Here is a 19,972-nt window from a genome sequence, read left to right as displayed (position 1 = left end):
ATCCCACCGCATAGAGCGGCAAGGATCCGTCCTGCCGCTCCGACGCACACTGCACCGCCAAGCCTGCTCAGAAGGGGGGCCGCGAGCGGCGCTTCGACTGTGCTCCAGCGGCCCGAGAAGTACCGAAAAAACGTCAATGAAATAGACTGTTGAGCGCGGAAACCCCGCAGTGCTGTGTCACGCATTCAAACCTGTGAGGAAAAACAAGGCAATACGATACGTGGTATAAACAGCGCACTACAATTGAGACCCCTATGCACTGTTTTAAGCGTGGGGGAACATGTACAGGCAGCGCTATTAATTTAATGAAGCGCGTAATCTCAAAGCAACATTTAAGGCATATTATAGTCTACATAAGGCAAGAGAGAAGGAAAAAACAACGTACTTCTGGCATCAGACTAGCCGCAGGAAGCACAAGCCCTCGAGGATAGCTGAGGCTGCCGATTGGTAAACTGTGCATGAACTGTGTGAAGCACCATGAGAAAGCTAGTATTTTGTTTAAAAAAAAAAAAGAAAGAAATTTATAGTTAATTCTGACTGTTAGGAATAAAGAAAGTAAACGCACAGAGATGATGGACGGAGCGCTGAAACTTTTCAGACACTCACCCCCAGTCACAGATCTGGGTTGAATCCATCATCGTTCTTTAGCTCATTTTGCCACCCCAGTTCAGACACCGCTATATGCAATTCAGTTTTGACCCTGTGCCTCATGGGAACAGTCAGCCCGAACTGCCAAGCCATGTCTTTCCTGGACCGGAAACAAGCATCCTAGGAATGGCATGGTAAGCAAAAAAATATGGATTTAGTCCTAGATCTCTGTACTGGGGTGAATGTATGAGATTGTTCTACATTCAGTCCATCAATTGTTCTTTTTGCAGTTGTCACCCCGAGTGAGACGGTATGCCCAGACGTGGGTCCCATGACCTCCATGCCACTGGAGTCAAGCTATCCTGACTGATGAGGGCTGAAAGCCCGAAACCTGCCCTACAATGCTTATTTCTAGTCCAGGGAAGACCTGGACTGGCAGTTCGGGCTGGACTGTTCCCATTGTGCGCAGGGTCAAGACTGATTTGCATATGACTGGGTCCAAACTGGAATGGCATGGTGAGCAAAAAAACAATAGATTTAGGCCCAGATCTCTGTACTGGGGTGAATGTATGACATTGTTCTACATTCTGTCCATCAATTGATAGTTTTGCAGGAATAAAGAAAGTTACAGCATAATCCTCGCCTCCGGTCCTGACATAGAATTCTTTTTAATGCAAAACAAAAAGTTTGTTGAAAACCAAACGCTGTGTGTTACCACAAGAATCTCATACCAGCCGTCAAGCATGGTGGTCATGGAGTAATGATTTGGGTCTGTTCTGCAACTTCAGGACATGGACGACACCGAGTCTTTGAGTTCACTGTGAATTCCTTACTGTAGCCCATTTTAGAAGGAAATATGTGGACATCTGTAGAATAGCTAAAGCTTAACTAAAAATTAAGCATCTAACAGGACAGTGATCCAAAACAAATCTACGGCTGAATAGCTGAAAAGAATCCGAAATTGCAAATGACCAAGTTCAGACTTCAAGTCGTTGATTTACTACAGAGGGACCTAAAAATAGCTATACATAAATAATTGGCTTCTAAGTCTTGGACAATACCTGGTGGCCCAGGGCGCTAGGAGCTGCCCCAGAACCCAAGCGAGTTGCAAAAAACTTGGGCATACTCATCGATAATGCACTAACTATGCAAGACCAAGTTTGAGCGCTGTGCGGCAAAAGTTTCGCTATGCAGAAACTATTATGAAGACTCTTTTCATGGATCCCCTTAAACTGTAGAAAATCCATTACCCAGGCACTCCTTTCTAGCAGACTAGATTATGGGAACATGCTATATGTGGACATCCTCAAGTATCTTTTTTTCCTGATTACAGGTGGTCCAGAATGCTGCTGGTAAACTGGTCTGCAATCAAAGCAAATACAGCTCGGCACCAGAAAGGCTGAGGGAACTGCATTGGCTGCCCGTACACCAAAGGGCATAGTTCAATCTCTTGTGTTATGCACACAGAGCATTACGCCAGAGTGCCCCCCGAATCTTGCAAGACAAAATCGAATTCTATACTGCCACACGAAATCTGAGATCTCGCTATCATCCCCTGGCCAAGATCGAACATATCAAGAAAGATAGAGCAGGTGGCCGGTCCTCTCTACTCTGGCGGCTATTCACTGGAACAAACTGCCCTTAGACCTTCGCTTAACAGACTAATGTGTCCTTTAGGAAGAAACTGAAAACTTGGCTATTTCCTAGAACATATCCAAAGATACTTACTGTCATCCTGGTTGAGGCCCCACTCCTTTAAACTGTCCGGACAATCGCCATTTCCTTATTTGGGTAAGCTCTCCTAGCACTGTGATGACCCATGGGATAAATGTTGCGCTTAATTAATACAAATAAGATCACCAATCCCAAACATTTTCCCAAGTTATATGAGAAACTGAAATTCTTTTTGGAAATGCTTGCTTGACGTTATTGCTGAAAACCCCGATTCCACACTTTATCAAATTGGAGGGTGCACTTAACTTTTGACACAAGGCTAATGAATGGTGACTGTTGGATCTCAAAGTTTCGCTCTGAAAACTAGATTTTCCGCTTGATTGTATATGCGTTCTAGCTGTGTTTTAGTGTGTTTCATAGCTAAATACCTTCAATTGTTGCGATCATCATGTTTTATATTTTGCTCATCGGATTGCTAAACTACAGTTCTAGCATCTTTGTTGTTTGACCTCATCTACCAACCCTCATGCTCAGATATGTTCTTATTTGTCCATTTTGCTGGTCTGAGAGAAGATGGATTTTGATCAGAGGCCTTTCAAGAACATATTTGGTTTTCTTAATTACAAGCATCCCTTTTTACTTACGTTAGTGTTGTGATGATTTGAGAATGAAAATTGTAGAAAAGGTGTGGTTGCTAAACTTTTCTCCTTTAATATTTCAGCTGGCCAATGTGGCCATGTCCCCAGTGTGGTTCATTTTCAGTATCTTCATGAGACTGTTCCGGAAACCTGCTCCTGCCATCACGCTTGAGAACCCAGAAATAAAATATCCCTTGAAACTGATTGACAACGAAGTAAGTGGCCTCTGAACTTTAAGTGCCTGCTCTCTTCAGTGTCTGACCAATGCTTTGGCTTAGTTATCAAGTTATAAAGAATTATAGAATAACAGTTCATATAATTCAGACTTTTGAACTAAAAAGCTGAGTAATTATTGCTTGAATGCTTAACTATTAGCTCATTTATGTAAACCGTGGCTTCAAAAACTTTTATAACCACAACTCAATTTTTAGAACGACAAACTCTCGCGACCCACCCAGCTTAATTAGACATGAGGCAGGCACATTTTTTTAATGTTACTAAAGTATCATGTGGCTGCACACTATTTACAGACTGCACGTTTTCCATTGACTTGGCCATTACATTTGCTCAGATATACAGATTTACTGATGTATCGTGTGGAGGTGAACTTGTTTCCCGAGTAAAAGAGGAGAAAGGCTTTCCTGAGACCCGTGAGGTGTTCAACTGGGCGCACGCTTTTGGGGAATTAATGACATTGCCATTTACTGCCCAGAGGGTGCGGAACTGCGAGTCCCAGCAGGCGGAGCGCGATCACCATCAGGCGCACCTGCGACTCTTCCCACCCCTCCCCCCCTTGCATATAGGAGCATTTCCATCCACGCACGCGGGACGCGCGCGGAACAGGGCACGGGGCGAAGCCCTGGACAAGGGCGGGCCCGTTGTAGCCCGGAGGAGACCGGACCGGGCCACCCCTCTTGGCCCCTGTGTAGCCGCTCAGGTCCCCCCGTGATTGATTGTTAATGTTTGGTTGGGAATAAGCCATACAGATATTGTAAGAACATGGCAACGAGGGAGACCAGAAACAAAACAACAGGATTATCCACCAAGGCTACAGGTACTTTGGATAGTTTTCTCATCAAACTTAATACCGCTGTAAATAATAGCATGACACCCCCAGAAGATCAGTCTGTGGAAGGATCTGACTTATCCCCGTGCCTAACTGTGATTGCTAAAACCCCGGACACTGAGACCGTCCCCCATTTTTCTCTCTTGGATAGTATAGACCAAACCATAGAATCTGTTCTGCAGAAGCTGCGGACCCCTTCTAATCCATGCCGAGACTCTTGTCTTACAACGTCTGAGGTCTCCATTTCTCCAACACCTAACCCAGTTATCATTGTGGATGAAGGTAGTGACTTAAATGCAGTACATTCACGGGGCCTCCGGGAGGGTGCAGTCCCAAAGAGAAAAAGAGCTAGACAGCCGAAGGGTAAAAAAAGGCCCAAATTGGATCAAATCCCAAACTCTACTGACACTGGGCCTGAAACGATGGAACATCCTGCTACCGAGATGGTTACTGAAACGGCAAGCTCAATGCATCCTGTTGATACAGAGACGCATGTATCGGCTGGCTCATTTATTTTTGGTGAAGGGTCTTGTGGTGTAAGGGCCCAGTCCATTGATTTTATTGTAGATGCTGTTAAGAAACTTCTTGATCCCCTGTTGGCCAGGCTTGATTATATTGATATTAGACTACAAGCTTTAGAAGTAGCGACCGGGGGGATGGAGGATCAGCTAAGGACCCTGACAAGCGCTCAAGGTGCATACAATATCAACAAGTTTCCCCCATGGTCAGATCATAATTTCATTTGCGGCGTTGCTCCTCAAATTTTAACAATTAACTTTACATTCAGTACAGTAATGACAATGTTTTTTCTTTACTTAATTATTTTTATTTTCTTTTTTCATGAGTTGTATCAAAATTATTTAAATTTTTTTTTTCATTTTCAGTCTTTTTCACAATTAATATAAATTCATCACCATTGGTATTACTCTAAACAATGAAAGTGAAGGGTAAATGACCCTGTGATTTACAATTTCTTTAAAGTATTTATTTTATTCCACAACCATTACCCTATTACACACACTAACTTTTATACTTATCATTCATACCATACCACAATCTTACACACTCTAAAACAATCTCTAAGTTTGAGGTAACATAGATCGTATATGTTATTTAACGCCAGGTCTACGCGCGTTTCGGCGGCTTCAAACCACCTTCCTCAGGACCAGCTTAGAAATGGTTTTATTCTTCCCTCCTCACGTGTGTGCAGGGTATCTTTTACTGAATAACAGAAGATCCATATGAGCGTATCTTCCAATATCTTTAGTGGTAGTTCTAGTTTAGGGTGGAGGCCATTCCACCATTAGCCCTCTGCAATAAGATATAGTAGTGCCTCTTGTTTTCGTTTTATGGTATCTCGGATTCTTCTTGTGGTTATTCAATGTTTTCTTTGTTTAAGATGAGTCTTGAGACATTCTTTTCTCAGTATGAGGGAGGCACAGATTAAGATGTTTTCTTGTTTATAGAAACCACATCTATTTGTCCTTAGTTAGCCTTGGGTTGATCGTAAAAACTTTTCTTTTTATTCCTACCATCCGTCCTGAATCTTTTCTATTAGTTTCACACCCGTGGTTATCGCAACTTCTGTTAGCGTTATGACGTCCCGTTACCGAGCTCCTCCCGCATGCTCTCCTTTTCAGTGATCCACGCGCTCAAGGTGCAACTATGATGAGTATGGGGTCTCTTTCTTCCCTCAGTGCTTCTAGTACCCCAATGGCGAAGTAGACCAATGCCCCTCGTAGTGAGAGTGTATCTATGGTCACTACACCCAAACCCAATCCAATACCCCCACAAAGGCAACTCCCTCCCGTGCCCTTAGTGCGGAAGTCAAAGTTGCCTTTTACAGCGTCAACCCAGAGGAAAGAAAAGACGCCCACTAGGGTGGCCGATCGCCTTCGACGGGTTGCTAATAGTCTAAATCACACAAATATAGTTAACTTACCTCCAGAGGCGGCAGCTCACACCGTGATTTTGATCAGGGTCCCCGAGCTTCCCGACTCTACAATGGAACCCTTTGATTCACTTAGAAACAAAGTCATCAGTTGGTTGAATATTCATAGGCCACTCCCACCCAATATGAGAGGGGAAATACTGACGGTCAGGAGGGTTCCCTGGGTAGGACATACCGTAAAGAAAATAGGGGGCGATTGTATTTTGGTAAGTTTTAGGAACTCCAACATTGTTTCTCACATTTGCAATTGGCTGGGGAGCCCAGGAAATTCATCCATACAATTGGTTCCGCTGTCCTTTTTCTATCCAAGAAACAGTAATTTGCATTTGGGAGGAAATGATGGCTGGACTAGGGTGGGCTTTGCCATTGACGGTACAAGATATAGGCCCCTACGTCATGACATATCAACGCAGAGCAAATTTATCCATGCCAACAGGTATAGCTGCCTCAATCAGGTTGATTGACTTTCATGGGTCGAGTCTACTGGGGAGGGGGTAGTCGCCCATACAGATCAGTTGAGGACAGGGCCAGATATCCCGCATAATGGTAATTCTGGTCTTGCCCATTTTTATCCTGACCGGTTAAGTGCCATTGGTACTTCCCAATGCCCTACACATCTCGCCAATACGTCGGCTGGCACGGATGTACCAGGAATCCTTTCCCTGATCGCGCCACCCGCAGATACAATAGATGCTGAGCTCTTGGTAGGGCCGATATCCATGGAAGGGGCATCAGTCACCCATCAAGATCTGGGTCGAACGAGTGCCCAGGGAAACCCACCAAGCTCCGGGCCAAAAAGGATGAAGGTCCTATCATGGAACCTTGCGGGTATGGCCAATAAAATAGATTGTAGTGACTGGGGCTCCCTAGTGGACAGTAACGATATCTGCCTATTTCAAGAAACATGGGCGAGGGAAGTTTTCCCCAGGGTGGGCTTCGAAACTTTCTATATCCCAGCTAGGTGGGGAGGAAAAGGGAGGCCTTCTGGTGGACTTGTAATTTGGGTGGCTTCCCATTTGGGCTGCACAGCGGAAATTATGGAAACCCAATCGGAAGACATCCAATGCGTTCTTTTAAAATGGCCATGTACCTATAATTTGGCGATTGTTAATGTCTATTCCCGTCCAGTCAGTGTGTCCAATGAATCACCTACTTTAGATGATTTATCTTTATTTCTTGGACTATTACCAGCAGATTGTAAGATTCTGATGGGAGGAGATGTTAATAGCCACTTCGAACCGTTACATGGTCTAAAGGAGGGCGCCCTGTCGGCTGAGGACGATTATTGGGGGATTCCACCGTGTCAATCGCCAAGTCCGAAAATTTGGTCTCCCTTGGCGCTGCAGATCATGTCACTCACCTTGAACTACGCAATAAGGGCCTGTAACGGGTGCACTCTGTCCGAAAGCCCCTCAGTCTGTACATTCAACAGAAAGGGCCATGAATCACGTCTAGACTACATTTTTGTAGGTACTAGTATGTGGTCCAGTGTCTTGGATTTCAGGTTGGTGATGAGAACGGATAGCGATCATAATGCTCTCTCACTGGACATGGTGCACCAAGGCCCCAAAGATACTCTACCATTAAATCATTTAGAACTAGATACAGGGGCTCTAGTTCTAACCAACAATAGACGTAGGGTAAAATGGGGAAAACTAGTTAATTCCACAGAGTGTGTCAGGAAAATTTATGATTTGGCGCTTCCCAGATTAGTTGAGTTGGACAACTTGATAAATATACCCAAATCAACTGACCTCCATGAGAAACTAGGGAAAATTCATGCAGATTTGGTAGACAGCCTAAGAGAGGTCTTCTATCCAGTTACTACGAGCAGGAAGAACAGGACACCGACCTCAGCATGGTATAATTCTACGTGTAAGAAGATCAAGGCTGAGTTGATCTCCCTGGTCAAGTCTGGTACGGCCAAAAGTAAAATACACGAGGTGAGATGGAAATATAGGAAAGCCATCGCCCTCGCTAAGTCAGAGTGGGATTGGGACAGATGGCATAGTCTTACAATGGCGCTAGAAACCAGGGATTCTAGAAAGTTCTGGTCATTGGTACACACAGGTACAGGGGAACTGAAAGCTGCTGTAGAATCAAACATTGCAGCCTCAGTATGGGAATGCCATTTTTAGCAAACTGTATGAAGATAGTTTCACCACATCTTCAGAGTTAGCAATTGACACCTCCACCGAGCTTAATGAGAACGAGAATGAGAATCTTGAGTGCACCTTGGAGGAGGTGTTGAACGCTATAGGGAGACTTGCACAAGGGAAGGCTCCAGGTCTTGATAAACTCCCTGGGGACCTATTTAGACACCAACCAGAAATCTGGGGTCCCTATCTGCATATTATCTTTAATTCAATTCTGAGAGGGATGGAGATCCCCTGTACTTGGCTGGGAGCAGAGATAGTACCAATTTTTAAAAAGGGTCTCCTCTCCTCCCAGCCAATTACAGGCCTATTAGCCTCATAGATGTACCCCAAAAACTCTTTGCTCGCCTTCTGCTGGATCAGCTCCTGGACTGGATGGAGGACAATGCGATCCTTAGTCCTCTCCAAGCAGGATTTAGGAAGAACACGTCCACCATGGACCAGATTTTCCACCTCGTTCTCTACTGGAAAACGGCGCGGATTGAGGGGGGAAGTCTGTACATGGTATTCGTGGACCTGAGGTCCGCATTCGACCTAGTACCACTTGCAAAACTATGGGCGGTACTCAGGGAGCTTGGTCTCCCACCACAGCTCCTCCAAACAATAATCCGCCTCCATAATGGAAATTTTGCCCAGGTCAGGTGTGGGAGGGATGGGGCACTGTCGTCTAGGTTTCCAGTTGGCAGGGGGGTAAGACAGGGTTGCGTCTTAGCACCAACCCTGTTCTGCCTCTATGTCAACAATGTAATATCTTGCCTTGACAATGTCCCCAACAACGACGCCCCCAGGCTGGCAGGCAGGAGGGTCCCGGCAATAATGTTTGCCGACGATACTCTCCTGCTTTCAAAATCCTCGATGGGGATCCAGCGGATACTAGACGGGTTTGGGGAATTCTGTAGGGCGCATGGGCTAGAGATTAACGTAGAGAAGTTTATGGTCTTTAATCCCTCTGCAATTACTAGGCCAAATCCAACTCTGGGAACGGAAAGGCTGGAAAGGGTTAGAACGTTCCAGTATTTGGGGGTAGCCCTTCATGAAAATCTATCTTGAGGCCCACAGATAGCAAGATCTCGTTTAAAGCTATCACAAATGGTGGGGGCTATTTTGAAGGTCTCAAACTCATCAACCTTCAAGCCAGTTAGTCCAGCCTTGGAGATGTATAAAACACAAGCCAGGGCAGCCTCACTTTATGGGGGGGAACTATGGGGTAACAAGGCGGGGACAGAATTAGTCAAGGTAGAAACCAGCTTCCTTAGACGACTGCTGTTGCTACCTCAAGGTACGCCCCTTCTACCACTGAGATTGGATTTAGGGCTCCCCTCAATAGGAAACGATCTGGCCCTAATGCCACTGAGGTTCTGGCACAGGCTCCGGTGGACCCCTGAACTGCTCCATTACAAGCAAGACCTGAAGCACATTTTAAGCTACAACTGTGCTGATAGAATACCGTGGCTGGCCTATGTGAGACGAGAGCTCTATCGATTGGGTTTAGATAATCTGTGGGATGACCCTGAAAGAGGCTGTTCTGGGTATCGCGTAAAATGCTCAGTCAGATTTTCAAGGACAAAAGATTAGAGACGCTCCTGTGTGCCCCGAAAATAGGTACCTGTACTGAACAATTTCTGGTTTCCAAAAGTTCATTTAAATTTGAGGATTTTATGGACATAATCTATCCCACTACAGCAAGGAAACTTTTCATCCAATGGAGGCTTGGTACATTACCACTCGAAGGATTCACGAGTAAATGGTCTACATTGGATGATATCTGTCCAGGGTGCAGCACGTGTGTGGAGGACGAACTACACGTGCTATTCTTGTGCCCTGCTTATAGTAGATCAAGAAAGTACTGGTTAGTACCCATGTGCAGGAATCTTGGTTTTAGACACTGCTTACAATCATATAGAATTCTGAAGACAAGCACTCTCCACTACATCGTATTTGCACTTGCCAAGTTTTTAATGGCTATGTGGTGGAAACGGAGTAACATACTGAAAATGTAAATCATCAGTTGGAAATGAACTGTAATACCAGGCATTTGGAATTTTATGGATTGTTACACATAATGCACCACCGTGTCTTTCCTCCCTTGCTGTTTTTACATTGTAACCTGATATGTGATTTTAAGTGTTTTTTTATTGTATCTTTTATGGTCTTGATGGCCGAAATAAAGAACTTTTGGATTGGATTGGATATATTGTACACATAATAGTTTGTGGAAACCAGTGAGTATGTATAATTTGTGAATTACCAAGTAAAGTGTCTTGATCTGTTTTGGACCTATTAATCTATAAATCTTGTTTCCATCACATTTCAAATTGTAAAAAATTTCGCTTTCCTAACTGCTGTTTATGTACAGTTAATTTACAGGTATTTACATTTTGTTGTGTTGCATCCTACAGCCTTTCCTTTCACAGAGTTAATTATGTGGCAGATTGTCAAATAATTCACTTTGTTTCTTTCTGTGAGTGAAAAGTGAGAGTTTATAAAGACCTATCCCCTTGTTTAACAAATAACCAGCAGTTTGTCAGTAGACTTAGTCTGACATTTGACCTCTTTCTTTGAAGTGCTGCAAATGTGACCAGATAAATACAGAGCTTGAAGGCATCTTTATTTTTTGTCTTGACTCCCCAAAAATCGCCCTTATGACCCACAAGTGTATAAATATTATACAGAAGCCTTACCCTGCTGGTATTATATGATACAGAAAACTGAAGGCACCATTTGTTTCACTATCAAAAACATCTAGAAAGGTTGATTATGTCTCAATCAATAAAAGTGTGATGGGTGACTGTAAACTTTGAGTAAAAGAGTTGAGAGCATAATAAAAGATGCGGACAGTGAATTTGATATACATTGTAATTGCATTTATTTTGCTTACTACCCCTGAATAGGCATTGATTGCTTTACGCTGGGCAGTACCCTACTCTGGAACCCAAAAATTAGTGGTTAGTTCAGTATTATTGGTAATTGTTGGCAACTGGGATTAGTTTTCTGTACCCAAGCAAACCATTCCATGCTTTCACTCCAGTTTCTTTTTAATGGATTAAATGAATAGGAGTTAGTTGTGGTTATTTGTGGGGTTTTTCAGAAATACAATAATAGAGATTAAAGCGAACACACTTGTGACAGAGTAAGTTGTGCAGAGGATGAAGGGGAAGGAGAGGGCCATTTGAAAGAAAGAAAAAGGAGTGGCAACAGCCAAGAGTTTTAATTAAAGGTCATTTTTTCAATCTGTATTTTAGGGATCAAAAGGATATTTGTGGGGTAGAATGTAGCTGCAGATACAAGACTGTGAAAAGAAACATTTGCATGTGAACATTGTGTTTTATTAGGAATTTTTGATATGCACTAGAATCAAACAAACTCGGCTACTACCATTTGACCGACGCTCCATTCAGGTCACTTGATCAGCTCAAGAGCTGGAAGCGAAAAGTAATGGCTGGACAAGTATGTTGAGAAATGTCAAGAGCTTTAGGCTGCACTCAAAGGAAGCAATAACCTCAAGATCATGGCAATGTGAGAAAATACATGGCCAAGTAGTTTACACATTAAGTAGGAGATTCTGCAAATGCTGAAGCAGCAGTATTGTGATAATCCTCCTCAAGTTTGGCTCACAGTGTTGATTACAAAGCAGGGGGATCCATTCGAAGGCCTCTGGTTTGTATTGGCACAAAAGGGAGTTGAGGACTACTTCCCAGACAGCGGAAATGTATTGCCTGCATTTCAGTGCCTGGACGGTAGAGATGCAGACACTGGTGTGAAGAGGATGGCAACAGGGCTCCGACTTCCAGAAGTATTGCTCTTTGGTAGATGGTAAGAGTGAGGGGTGGAACTGCATATTCTGTTGTGCAGGTTGACGGGGGTATTTTGTCTTTCTTGATCACATTTTCAGTGCAGAAACCTCACAACGGTTTGTGCCTCTGTTGTGTGTGCCCCAGGCTGGAGACTACCCTGCTGTGAGGGGCATCTCAACTCAAAGGCTGTCTCTAGAGACCACCCAAACTGGTTCTGAAGCATGGAGCAGTGGATGCATTTGAGTTAAGTCTAAAGTAAAGAAAAAGAATCACTATACCAACAAATAGGAAGCTAATGATTTCTTTTCAACGAGCAGAGCTAAGAGCCCTATGGACAGGGTGGGCCATCACAGCACAACTCAACACTCCTAGTCCCCTTGTAGTCTTGGGTCAAGACGATAATAATGTATTTATTCCAGAGAGGAACCTAGTTGAGAGGGTAGGGTTGGGCTTGCTTGCATGGCAGACACCGTGTGCTTTGTGCTTGCGGCACAAGGTGTGTTAAGGCAGAGACTGGGCAATGAGCTAATTCCAGCTCCCAAGCCGATAAACCTGTACATTCAGCAAGACATATTCACTAATATATATTCGTTGTTCTCATGTATTTTATCACACTAACGTGCAGCATTTTCACAGACTGCAGTCAACAGATTTTCATTTTGAAAGTAAATTTTGTTAAGTTCATTGACAAACAATGCCGTTTGTAAGAGATAAGTGAGGTAGCTAAAGTCTTGTACCCTCTAGAATTTGGATCCCACTGCTGTATGCTGAGGTACTCGCCCTTGCTCTATGCTGGATACACACCAAATCAGCACCCGGCTACTCCTGCATGCCAGCGAGGCAGACAGCCCCCCAACATCCTGGCAGCAACATACCATTCACATACCATTAAGAGACCTAAATCTGTAGATTATAACATGGAACCGAGACTCGCACATATTGGCTCTACAACAGACACCCACCACCTCTGGACAGACACATATTTTGCACACAGCACCATAAACTGCCTGTCTCTGCAACTCACTCCATGGGCTACAGCTGTACACCCAGACCAGCTCACTACCCGGCTCCAGACCCGAACCCCCACGTTTCACCTAGCCCCTGACACAACCAACTTATATACCAGTCATCTACCCACCCTTCTACACCAAACCCCATATCTTCCTAGATCTGTATCCAGCCCTTAGTACATAAGGGATCTGCAACCCCCTTTCACATGTGCATTCAGATGGGCTGTCTCTACAAAACGCACCCATCCATCCATATCCAGTTAAAAACCCAGATCGGACCCCCAACACGGAGCTGTGTTAACAATCTTCAATACCAGGCAGTTCTACTGCAGGAACCCACCCAGCCAGATTGTGAAATCAGTTTCTCAAACAGACTTGCTCTCAACTCGACAGCTTACCACATCAGCTGTGTACGCAGCCTATAGTGCATACTAGCAAATTACCTTTCTCACAGCTCATTTTTGCACCCCGTTTCTCATACTGACCAGTATTACACCCGACACCCACCCACCTCATGCAGACCAACTCTTAACACCAGCTATACTGCTGGCAGTTGCACTATACCCAGCTCTGTGTGTGCCCAGATCCGAACCAATGAAAGTCTTTAGAACCTCTTTCGTCTCGCCCAATCATGCCTTTGATGCGTACGTCTGCACCCCAATGGGCATGCCAGCACCTGTCCATGTATTCACTCCTATGACTTTTAAGCCTTAACTCTCCATTCACCCATGCCTCTACCCTCACCAAACTTTTTCTGATACCCTCTTATCACTATAACACCCTTCCCTCCCCACCCCACTTTGCCCTCCCCTTCTTAAGTATTCCCCATATCTTTTCACGAGCACCCATGCCTTAACCCCATGGCCCGTTCCCTCCCCCCCCCCCACCCCCCCCCCCTCTGCTCTCACCCAATAAGTCCTTCCTAATTTTTCCAGACATGGTAATCCAGCTAGCAAGAATTCAGAACAGCTCTCATGGATGCTATAGGGCCTCTAGCCATGATGGCTGCCAACTTCAGCATTTTGGGGGACTTGAATTTGCATCTCGATAATGTTCATGATGTGGATATAGGCAGTTTTGTGGCGGATCTTGAGGCCTTCCAGCTATGCCAACTGGTGCTGGGGCATACTCACTCTGCAGGTCACCTGCTGATCCTGTTTTTACTAACCTGGCCCCCTTGACGGTCTACCCCCCATACCCTTTGCATTGGTCGGATCCTTATCTTATAGCGATGACACTTTCTGGGGTGGTACCGACCAGCAGGATGCCTCATAAGCCTGTACTTGAGCGTCCCTAGCACAAATTTGATCCTGTGCATTTTCAAGAGCTTCTCTCCTCTACTCTAACAAGTTTTCCAGCTGACTGTGATTTGGCTGATAAATCTACGTCAGTCTGAATCTCTGATTCGCTTGATCACCTTGTCCCAGTAAAATGGAGAAAAGTTCGCAGCACCAGATCTAGTCCCTGGTATAACACCAAGCTTGCTTCCTTGCGTAAAGAGTGTAAGAGCCTGGAGAGTGCATGGAGAAGGAACTATGACCTAAATTCGAAAAAGCTTTATGGTGTAGCTATTAAGCAATACCATGGGTCTATCCATGGCAACGGGCCACCTATTATGCGGAGGAGATAAAGTGCAGCACTAATCCATCGAAAAGTATCTTCTCGATACTGAAAGCGCTGCAATCACCTACAGCCTTGACTGCCACTCTGTTGTCATCTAATGATCAATGTGATGCCCTGGCCTCCTTCTTTGTGGAGAAGGTGGAGAAGATCTACCAATCCTTACCCCAGGCTGCATCAGTTGCCGCCGCCATGGCCCGGTCCCCCACCTCAAACTCTCTGACTACTCTCCCCGCCATCTCTCAGGAGAAGCTCTCAGTGATTTGCAGGAAGGTCAAGTCTGGTTCCCCGTCTGACCCTCTGAAGCAGGCATATGCGTTGAGAATTCTACCTGTGCTCATCCCCCCAGTGTGCTATGTGATCAATCTTTCCCTCTCCACGGCGACTGCGCCTTGCACTTGGAAGTATGCTAAAGTGGTTCCCCCATTAAAGAAACCTAACTTGGATGCTACTAAGTTGGAGAGTTTTCGTCCCATCTCCCTCCTGCCCTGGGTCTCGAAAATTTCTGAGGTCCATGTCCATACTATTCTGACGGACTATCTGGAGGATAACAATCTTGTAGACCCATCTCAGAATGGACACATGATCACAGCATGGAGTCCGTTCTTCTTGCGGTCACCGAACATCTGAGATGGGCCTTAGACGTCGGTCACACGTCTGCACTGATTCTGCTTGATCTCAGTGCCGCGCTCGACACGGTCTCCCATCGGATCCTGCTCAGGCGTTTGGAGGAGGCAGGCATAGCGGACGGCACCCTAGATTGTATCGCCTCCTTTTTTGTCTAGGCAGACTATCCAGTTGACCGCCCCTCCTGTTTCATCTAGAGTCTATGCCATCGAGCAGGGGGTTCCTCAGGGTTCGGCTTTGAGCCCCACCCTGTTCAATCTGTATATGCAACCTTTGGCAGCCTTGGCTAAAAACAGAGGGCTCACGGTGGTGTCTTATGCAGACGATACCCAGTTGGTAGTCACTCTCACCAACGACACTACACGATACGCTTGCAAGTTTCGCAGCGATCTCGAAGCTGTCGCTGGGTGGATGATTTCCAACTGTTTACAGCTTAACGCTAGTAAGTCTGGGGTTTTGTTGGTGGGGAGAAACTCAGAGATGTGGTGCGAACATTGGTGGTCTGCCGCATTTGGGTTGGCACCCGCCCCTAAACAGGCGGTAAAGAACCTGGGGTCTGGCTTAACACTGCCCTTAACTTTAGAACTCAAACTAAAAAGGTGGCTGGGATTTGCTTTGGGCTGCTGCAGGGGCTTAAACCCCTTCTGGGCTTCTTTGATCCCTCAGTCAGGCAGCTTGTCATCCAGGCTTTGATTTTGTCCAGACTGGACTATGCTAGCTCCCTTTACATCGGGGCTAATCAGACTGAGATTGTCAGACTTCAAAGGGTCCAGAACGCAGCAGGCAGAGCGTTCCTTGGCTTGCCAAGGCGTTGTTCTATCTCAAATGCAATTCACCGCCTTCATTGGCTGCCTGTTGCTAGGCGTATTGAATTCCCTTCCCATTTCCATTCGCAGTCTACAGCTTTATATGCCCTTCCTTAAAACTAATAAAACTTTTTTGTTCCCTTCGCTATAAGTTGTCCTGTTGTCTACCAGTGGCACTAATCTGGTTTCAGCGCCGGGACGCCCCTTTGCTGGGGCAGCCATGCGCTTTACAAATCAGCTTAACATAGCATAACATAACCTGTATGGTCTTGACCGCAGTTTATTATTGGGACATATTCTCACGCATTGCTCCTTAATAGTATTGGAGTCTAAGTGTTGCTTCCAGACTGTTACCCCCAAATACCCCCATTGAGATTCTCACTGAGTGAGGTTAAAACAGGAATTGAGGGTCTAACTAGGAACAAGGCGCCTGGGCCAGACTGGATACCACCTGACCTTTTTATAAATAATGTGGATCTCTGGGCTCCAACCCTGACTAGGGTGATTAATGCTGCAGGGGACACAGTAATGCCAGCATCCTGGTCCACAGCCACGACCGTCCCCATTTTAAACAAGCATTTACAATACAATGGGTCTCGGATTAATTAAGTTGCTATTGGCATTGCTAAATATTGCAACACCCACTGCAACAAAAGTATATAAATTGTAGTCCAAAAAAATGAGTATTTATTTTTGTAGCAATGGTGGCATGCTGCGGTTTAGATGAATATGTTTAAAAGTAAAGTGCGCCATACTGCGATTGCTACAATAGTTAATTGTGGATGCGCCACGAGACCTAAAAATAATAAAGAACACTGCCGTAGTCGGCCCTTAGAACCACTGCGCAAGTCTTAATCCTTTGCCAATCGGAGGATGTAGCAGATGACTGCTCGTCGGCAATCCTGACCAGCAACCTAGCTCCACTGAAAAACACACTGTATGCTGCTACCTCAAACACCTACAGAAGTTAGACTATATCACCCCACCCTAACCCTAGCAGAATTACAGTGGCTTGCATCTTCAACGTCTGCTACATGGTCATACGAGGTAGTGGCAACAAATACCATCACCCCCTCGGGAAGCAGTGCCACAAAAAGCCAGCACATAGGAATCTAGAGGTGCAAAAAGGAAAATACCACAATATTAACAATCTCAAACTGTGCATTTTTTATAATTATCACAGATTAAACTTGCTTCATCTTGCCTGTATTTTCGAAAAGGCGCCGGAAGTAGCTCATCTGCCTTCAATATGATTCATCATCTCAACCTGCCCTTCTTAGGAGGCATCATGAACGGAGCTCTATCCCGGCCAACTATGAGTGAAAACCTGAAACATTCCCTTCCCCATTACTTAATAAAGCACTCTGTTGCTTCCAGGCTACATTTGAGGGAATTAGAATGGTCAAATACATGCACATAAATGCAACCCCAGTTATTTAAAATAATGTAAAGTGAGTGCACAATCCCTAGGTAAGTGTTACTTACCTCTGGGGAATAAATGTATGGACCGCAATGAAGGAAGAGGCTTTTCTTCTCATCTACCTTGGATGGCATAGCTCCTAGAAGCTCTTTTGAGCATTAGTTGCTCTATAAATCTCACTTGCATTAAATACACATTCGAGTCAAAGGAACAATTAATACCAAATCATTATCACATTCCAACAAAATCTGGCAGACTGTTCATATGGCAAGAGTACCACTGACCAAGGTAACAATAGACAGCAGCTAAGAGTTCGGATTTTATATCCAAACACTATTTCTCCAAAAGTAGCTGGGGAAAGAAAGGCCGTTCTTGGAGCATCCAAGCATACAGGGGCTGCTCAGACATGCAACATTCAACACGAGTCAAATAAGCATCAGCTACCACATTTAAAGAACGATCACATTACTGTGTCAATTTATTACTGGATGCAGTTCACGTGTAAAACACATTTCACAGAGCCCTGGGGACCTGGACTGCACAGCCTGGCTTCCCCGAGGCCAACAATGAAAGTGGCAGACGTGATCACTGCTGGGAGCTCGAGCCAGAGGGATGTCTGCAAAAGGCTTGTCTCGGACAAATGCGGGATAGGAATATCTCATGTTAAACCAGCCACTATGATGCACACTGAAGGCTTTTTATACAGCATGCATATACAATGAATTACTCATGTTTTTGCCCATATACTAAGAACAAGACGTGCAGGGCGAGTGCCGGTCCGGCGAGAAGAGCCGATTCCGACGCGCGCCGTCACGTCAGCTGTCTACGGTAGAAGCTCACGCGCGCGACCCGATCCGAAGGCGCGCGTCGGAATACGACGCCGCCGCCGCCATAGGGAATGCTACGCGCGCGGCCAGCTCTTGTAGCCACATTCCAGCTCGTTGTCGGCTGAGACGCCAGCTATAGTTCTCTGGCGAGAATGCGCTTCGCGCGTTACTAGCCGAGACCTAAAAGGGCAATAAGGATGACCCACAATGTTACCGCCCAATTTCCCTTATTGATGTGTCAGCGAAGGTACTAGGGTGGGGGGTTTTAAGTAGACTGATGGACTGGGCTGATGAGCATCAAGTTATAACTGATGTTGAATTTGGTTTTAGACCAGGGAAATCTACTACTGACCAATGACTCAATCTGTACCTTATTTTCAGCCAAATACAGAGTGGTAAGTCCAGGGACGATGTATTTGGCATTCATGGACTTAACCCCCTCTTTCGACAGAGTCAATAGAGGGAAACTGTGGGCACTAAAGTGCGGGCTTGTCGCTAATCCTTCGGCATATTAACATCTTAAAAACTTTGCATTTGAACACCACTGCTACGGTTAGACACAGCCAGACTGGAAATAAAACAGAACCCTTTACGTTCTCCAGTGGTGTCAGACAGGGTTGCATATTAGCTCCCTTTGTATTTACGCTTTACATAAATGATCGCGCACTAGGCACTTTCATGCATACACCCCAAGGATACGTACCCGTGGAAATCCAGTTCCGCTTTATGCAGACAACGCAGTACTCCTTGCACGCACACCCCCAAAGGTCTGCAGATCCTAATAGATGGGTTTGTATCCTTTATGGAGAACCTGTACTTGTCTCCCAATTTGGCAAAATCTTATGTCATGGAAGTGGGCAAAAAACCAGGTAAATCCTATAATTATACAATTGGATCTCATTGTTTAGGCAAGGTACAGTCCTTTTCGTATCTGGGGATTTTATTTGATGGGCGTTTAAATTTTAAACATCTATTAGAAGAGAAGTGCCGCACCATGGACAAATGTAATGGATCAATAATTAACTTTGCACAAAGGCTAGGACGGTGGTCCCCAGAGCAGATTCTGAAACTGTACAGCTACTTGTGTCTTGGGCGCCTGCTAAAAGTCCCTCAGAGCACACCAGCCCACATTATACACAAAGAACTGGGTGCCTGTTATATTATGGATATGTGGGCTGTCAACCCCCTAGTTTGCTGGCCATGCTGGTGGCCACTCTTTTCGGGTGCTGGCAACTAGACTCTGGAATTCCCTTCCCATTTCCATTCGCAGTCTACAGCTTTATCTGCCCTTCCGTAAAGCTATTAAAACGTTTTTATTCCCTTCGCTATAAGTTGTCCTGTTGTCTACCAGCGGCACTAATCTGGTTTCAGCACCGGGACGCCCCTTTGCTGGGGTAGCCGTGCACTTTACAAATCAGCTTAACATAACATAACCTGTATTAAGTCCTAGGTCCAGACCGCAGTTCATTATTGGGACATATTCTCACGCATTGCTCCTTAATAGTATTAGAGTCTAAGGGGTCCATTAGATGGCGGGCGGGCTTGGCCCGCCCGCCACCCTAGCGGCAATTGGGACCAGCCGCCTAAAGGGCGGGGGTCCCGACATTACAATTATGATGCGCCCGCCACAGTGGCGGGCGCATCTCACGACTTAACATTGTGGCGGGTGGTGCTCACTGCACCGCACGCCACAATGTTAAAAAAGAACAGCACGCCTTTGCACAATAGAAGCGGCAGGCACCGCGCGGTGCCTGCCTCTTCTATTATGCAAAGGCAGGGGTAACCCCCCTTTGGC

The 19,972-nt window shown here is 45.4% G+C and overlaps 1 protein-coding gene across 1 annotated transcript in view; it reads left to right on the top strand.

Moving 5' to 3' along the window:
- LOC144814933 (NADH-cytochrome b5 reductase 3-like) overlaps positions 1-19,972 on the top strand; it is a 229,288-nt gene that overhangs the window by 43,807 nt on the left and 165,509 nt on the right. Inside the window, exon 2 of the mRNA XM_078674147.1 lies at positions 2,984-3,115. Coding sequence (XP_078530273.1) covers positions 2,984-3,115 — 132 coding nt within the window. The remainder of the gene's footprint in view (positions 1-2,983; positions 3,116-19,972) is intronic.

The sequence above is a fragment of the Lissotriton helveticus genome, chromosome 1_1 (genome assembly GCF_964261635.1).
Source record: "Lissotriton helveticus chromosome 1_1, aLisHel1.1, whole genome shotgun sequence".
NCBI classification, from domain to species: domain Eukaryota; kingdom Metazoa; phylum Chordata; class Amphibia; order Caudata; family Salamandridae; genus Lissotriton; species Lissotriton helveticus.
Note: the sequence above shows the minus strand (reverse complement) of the source record. Positions and strands in the feature narration are given on the sequence as shown.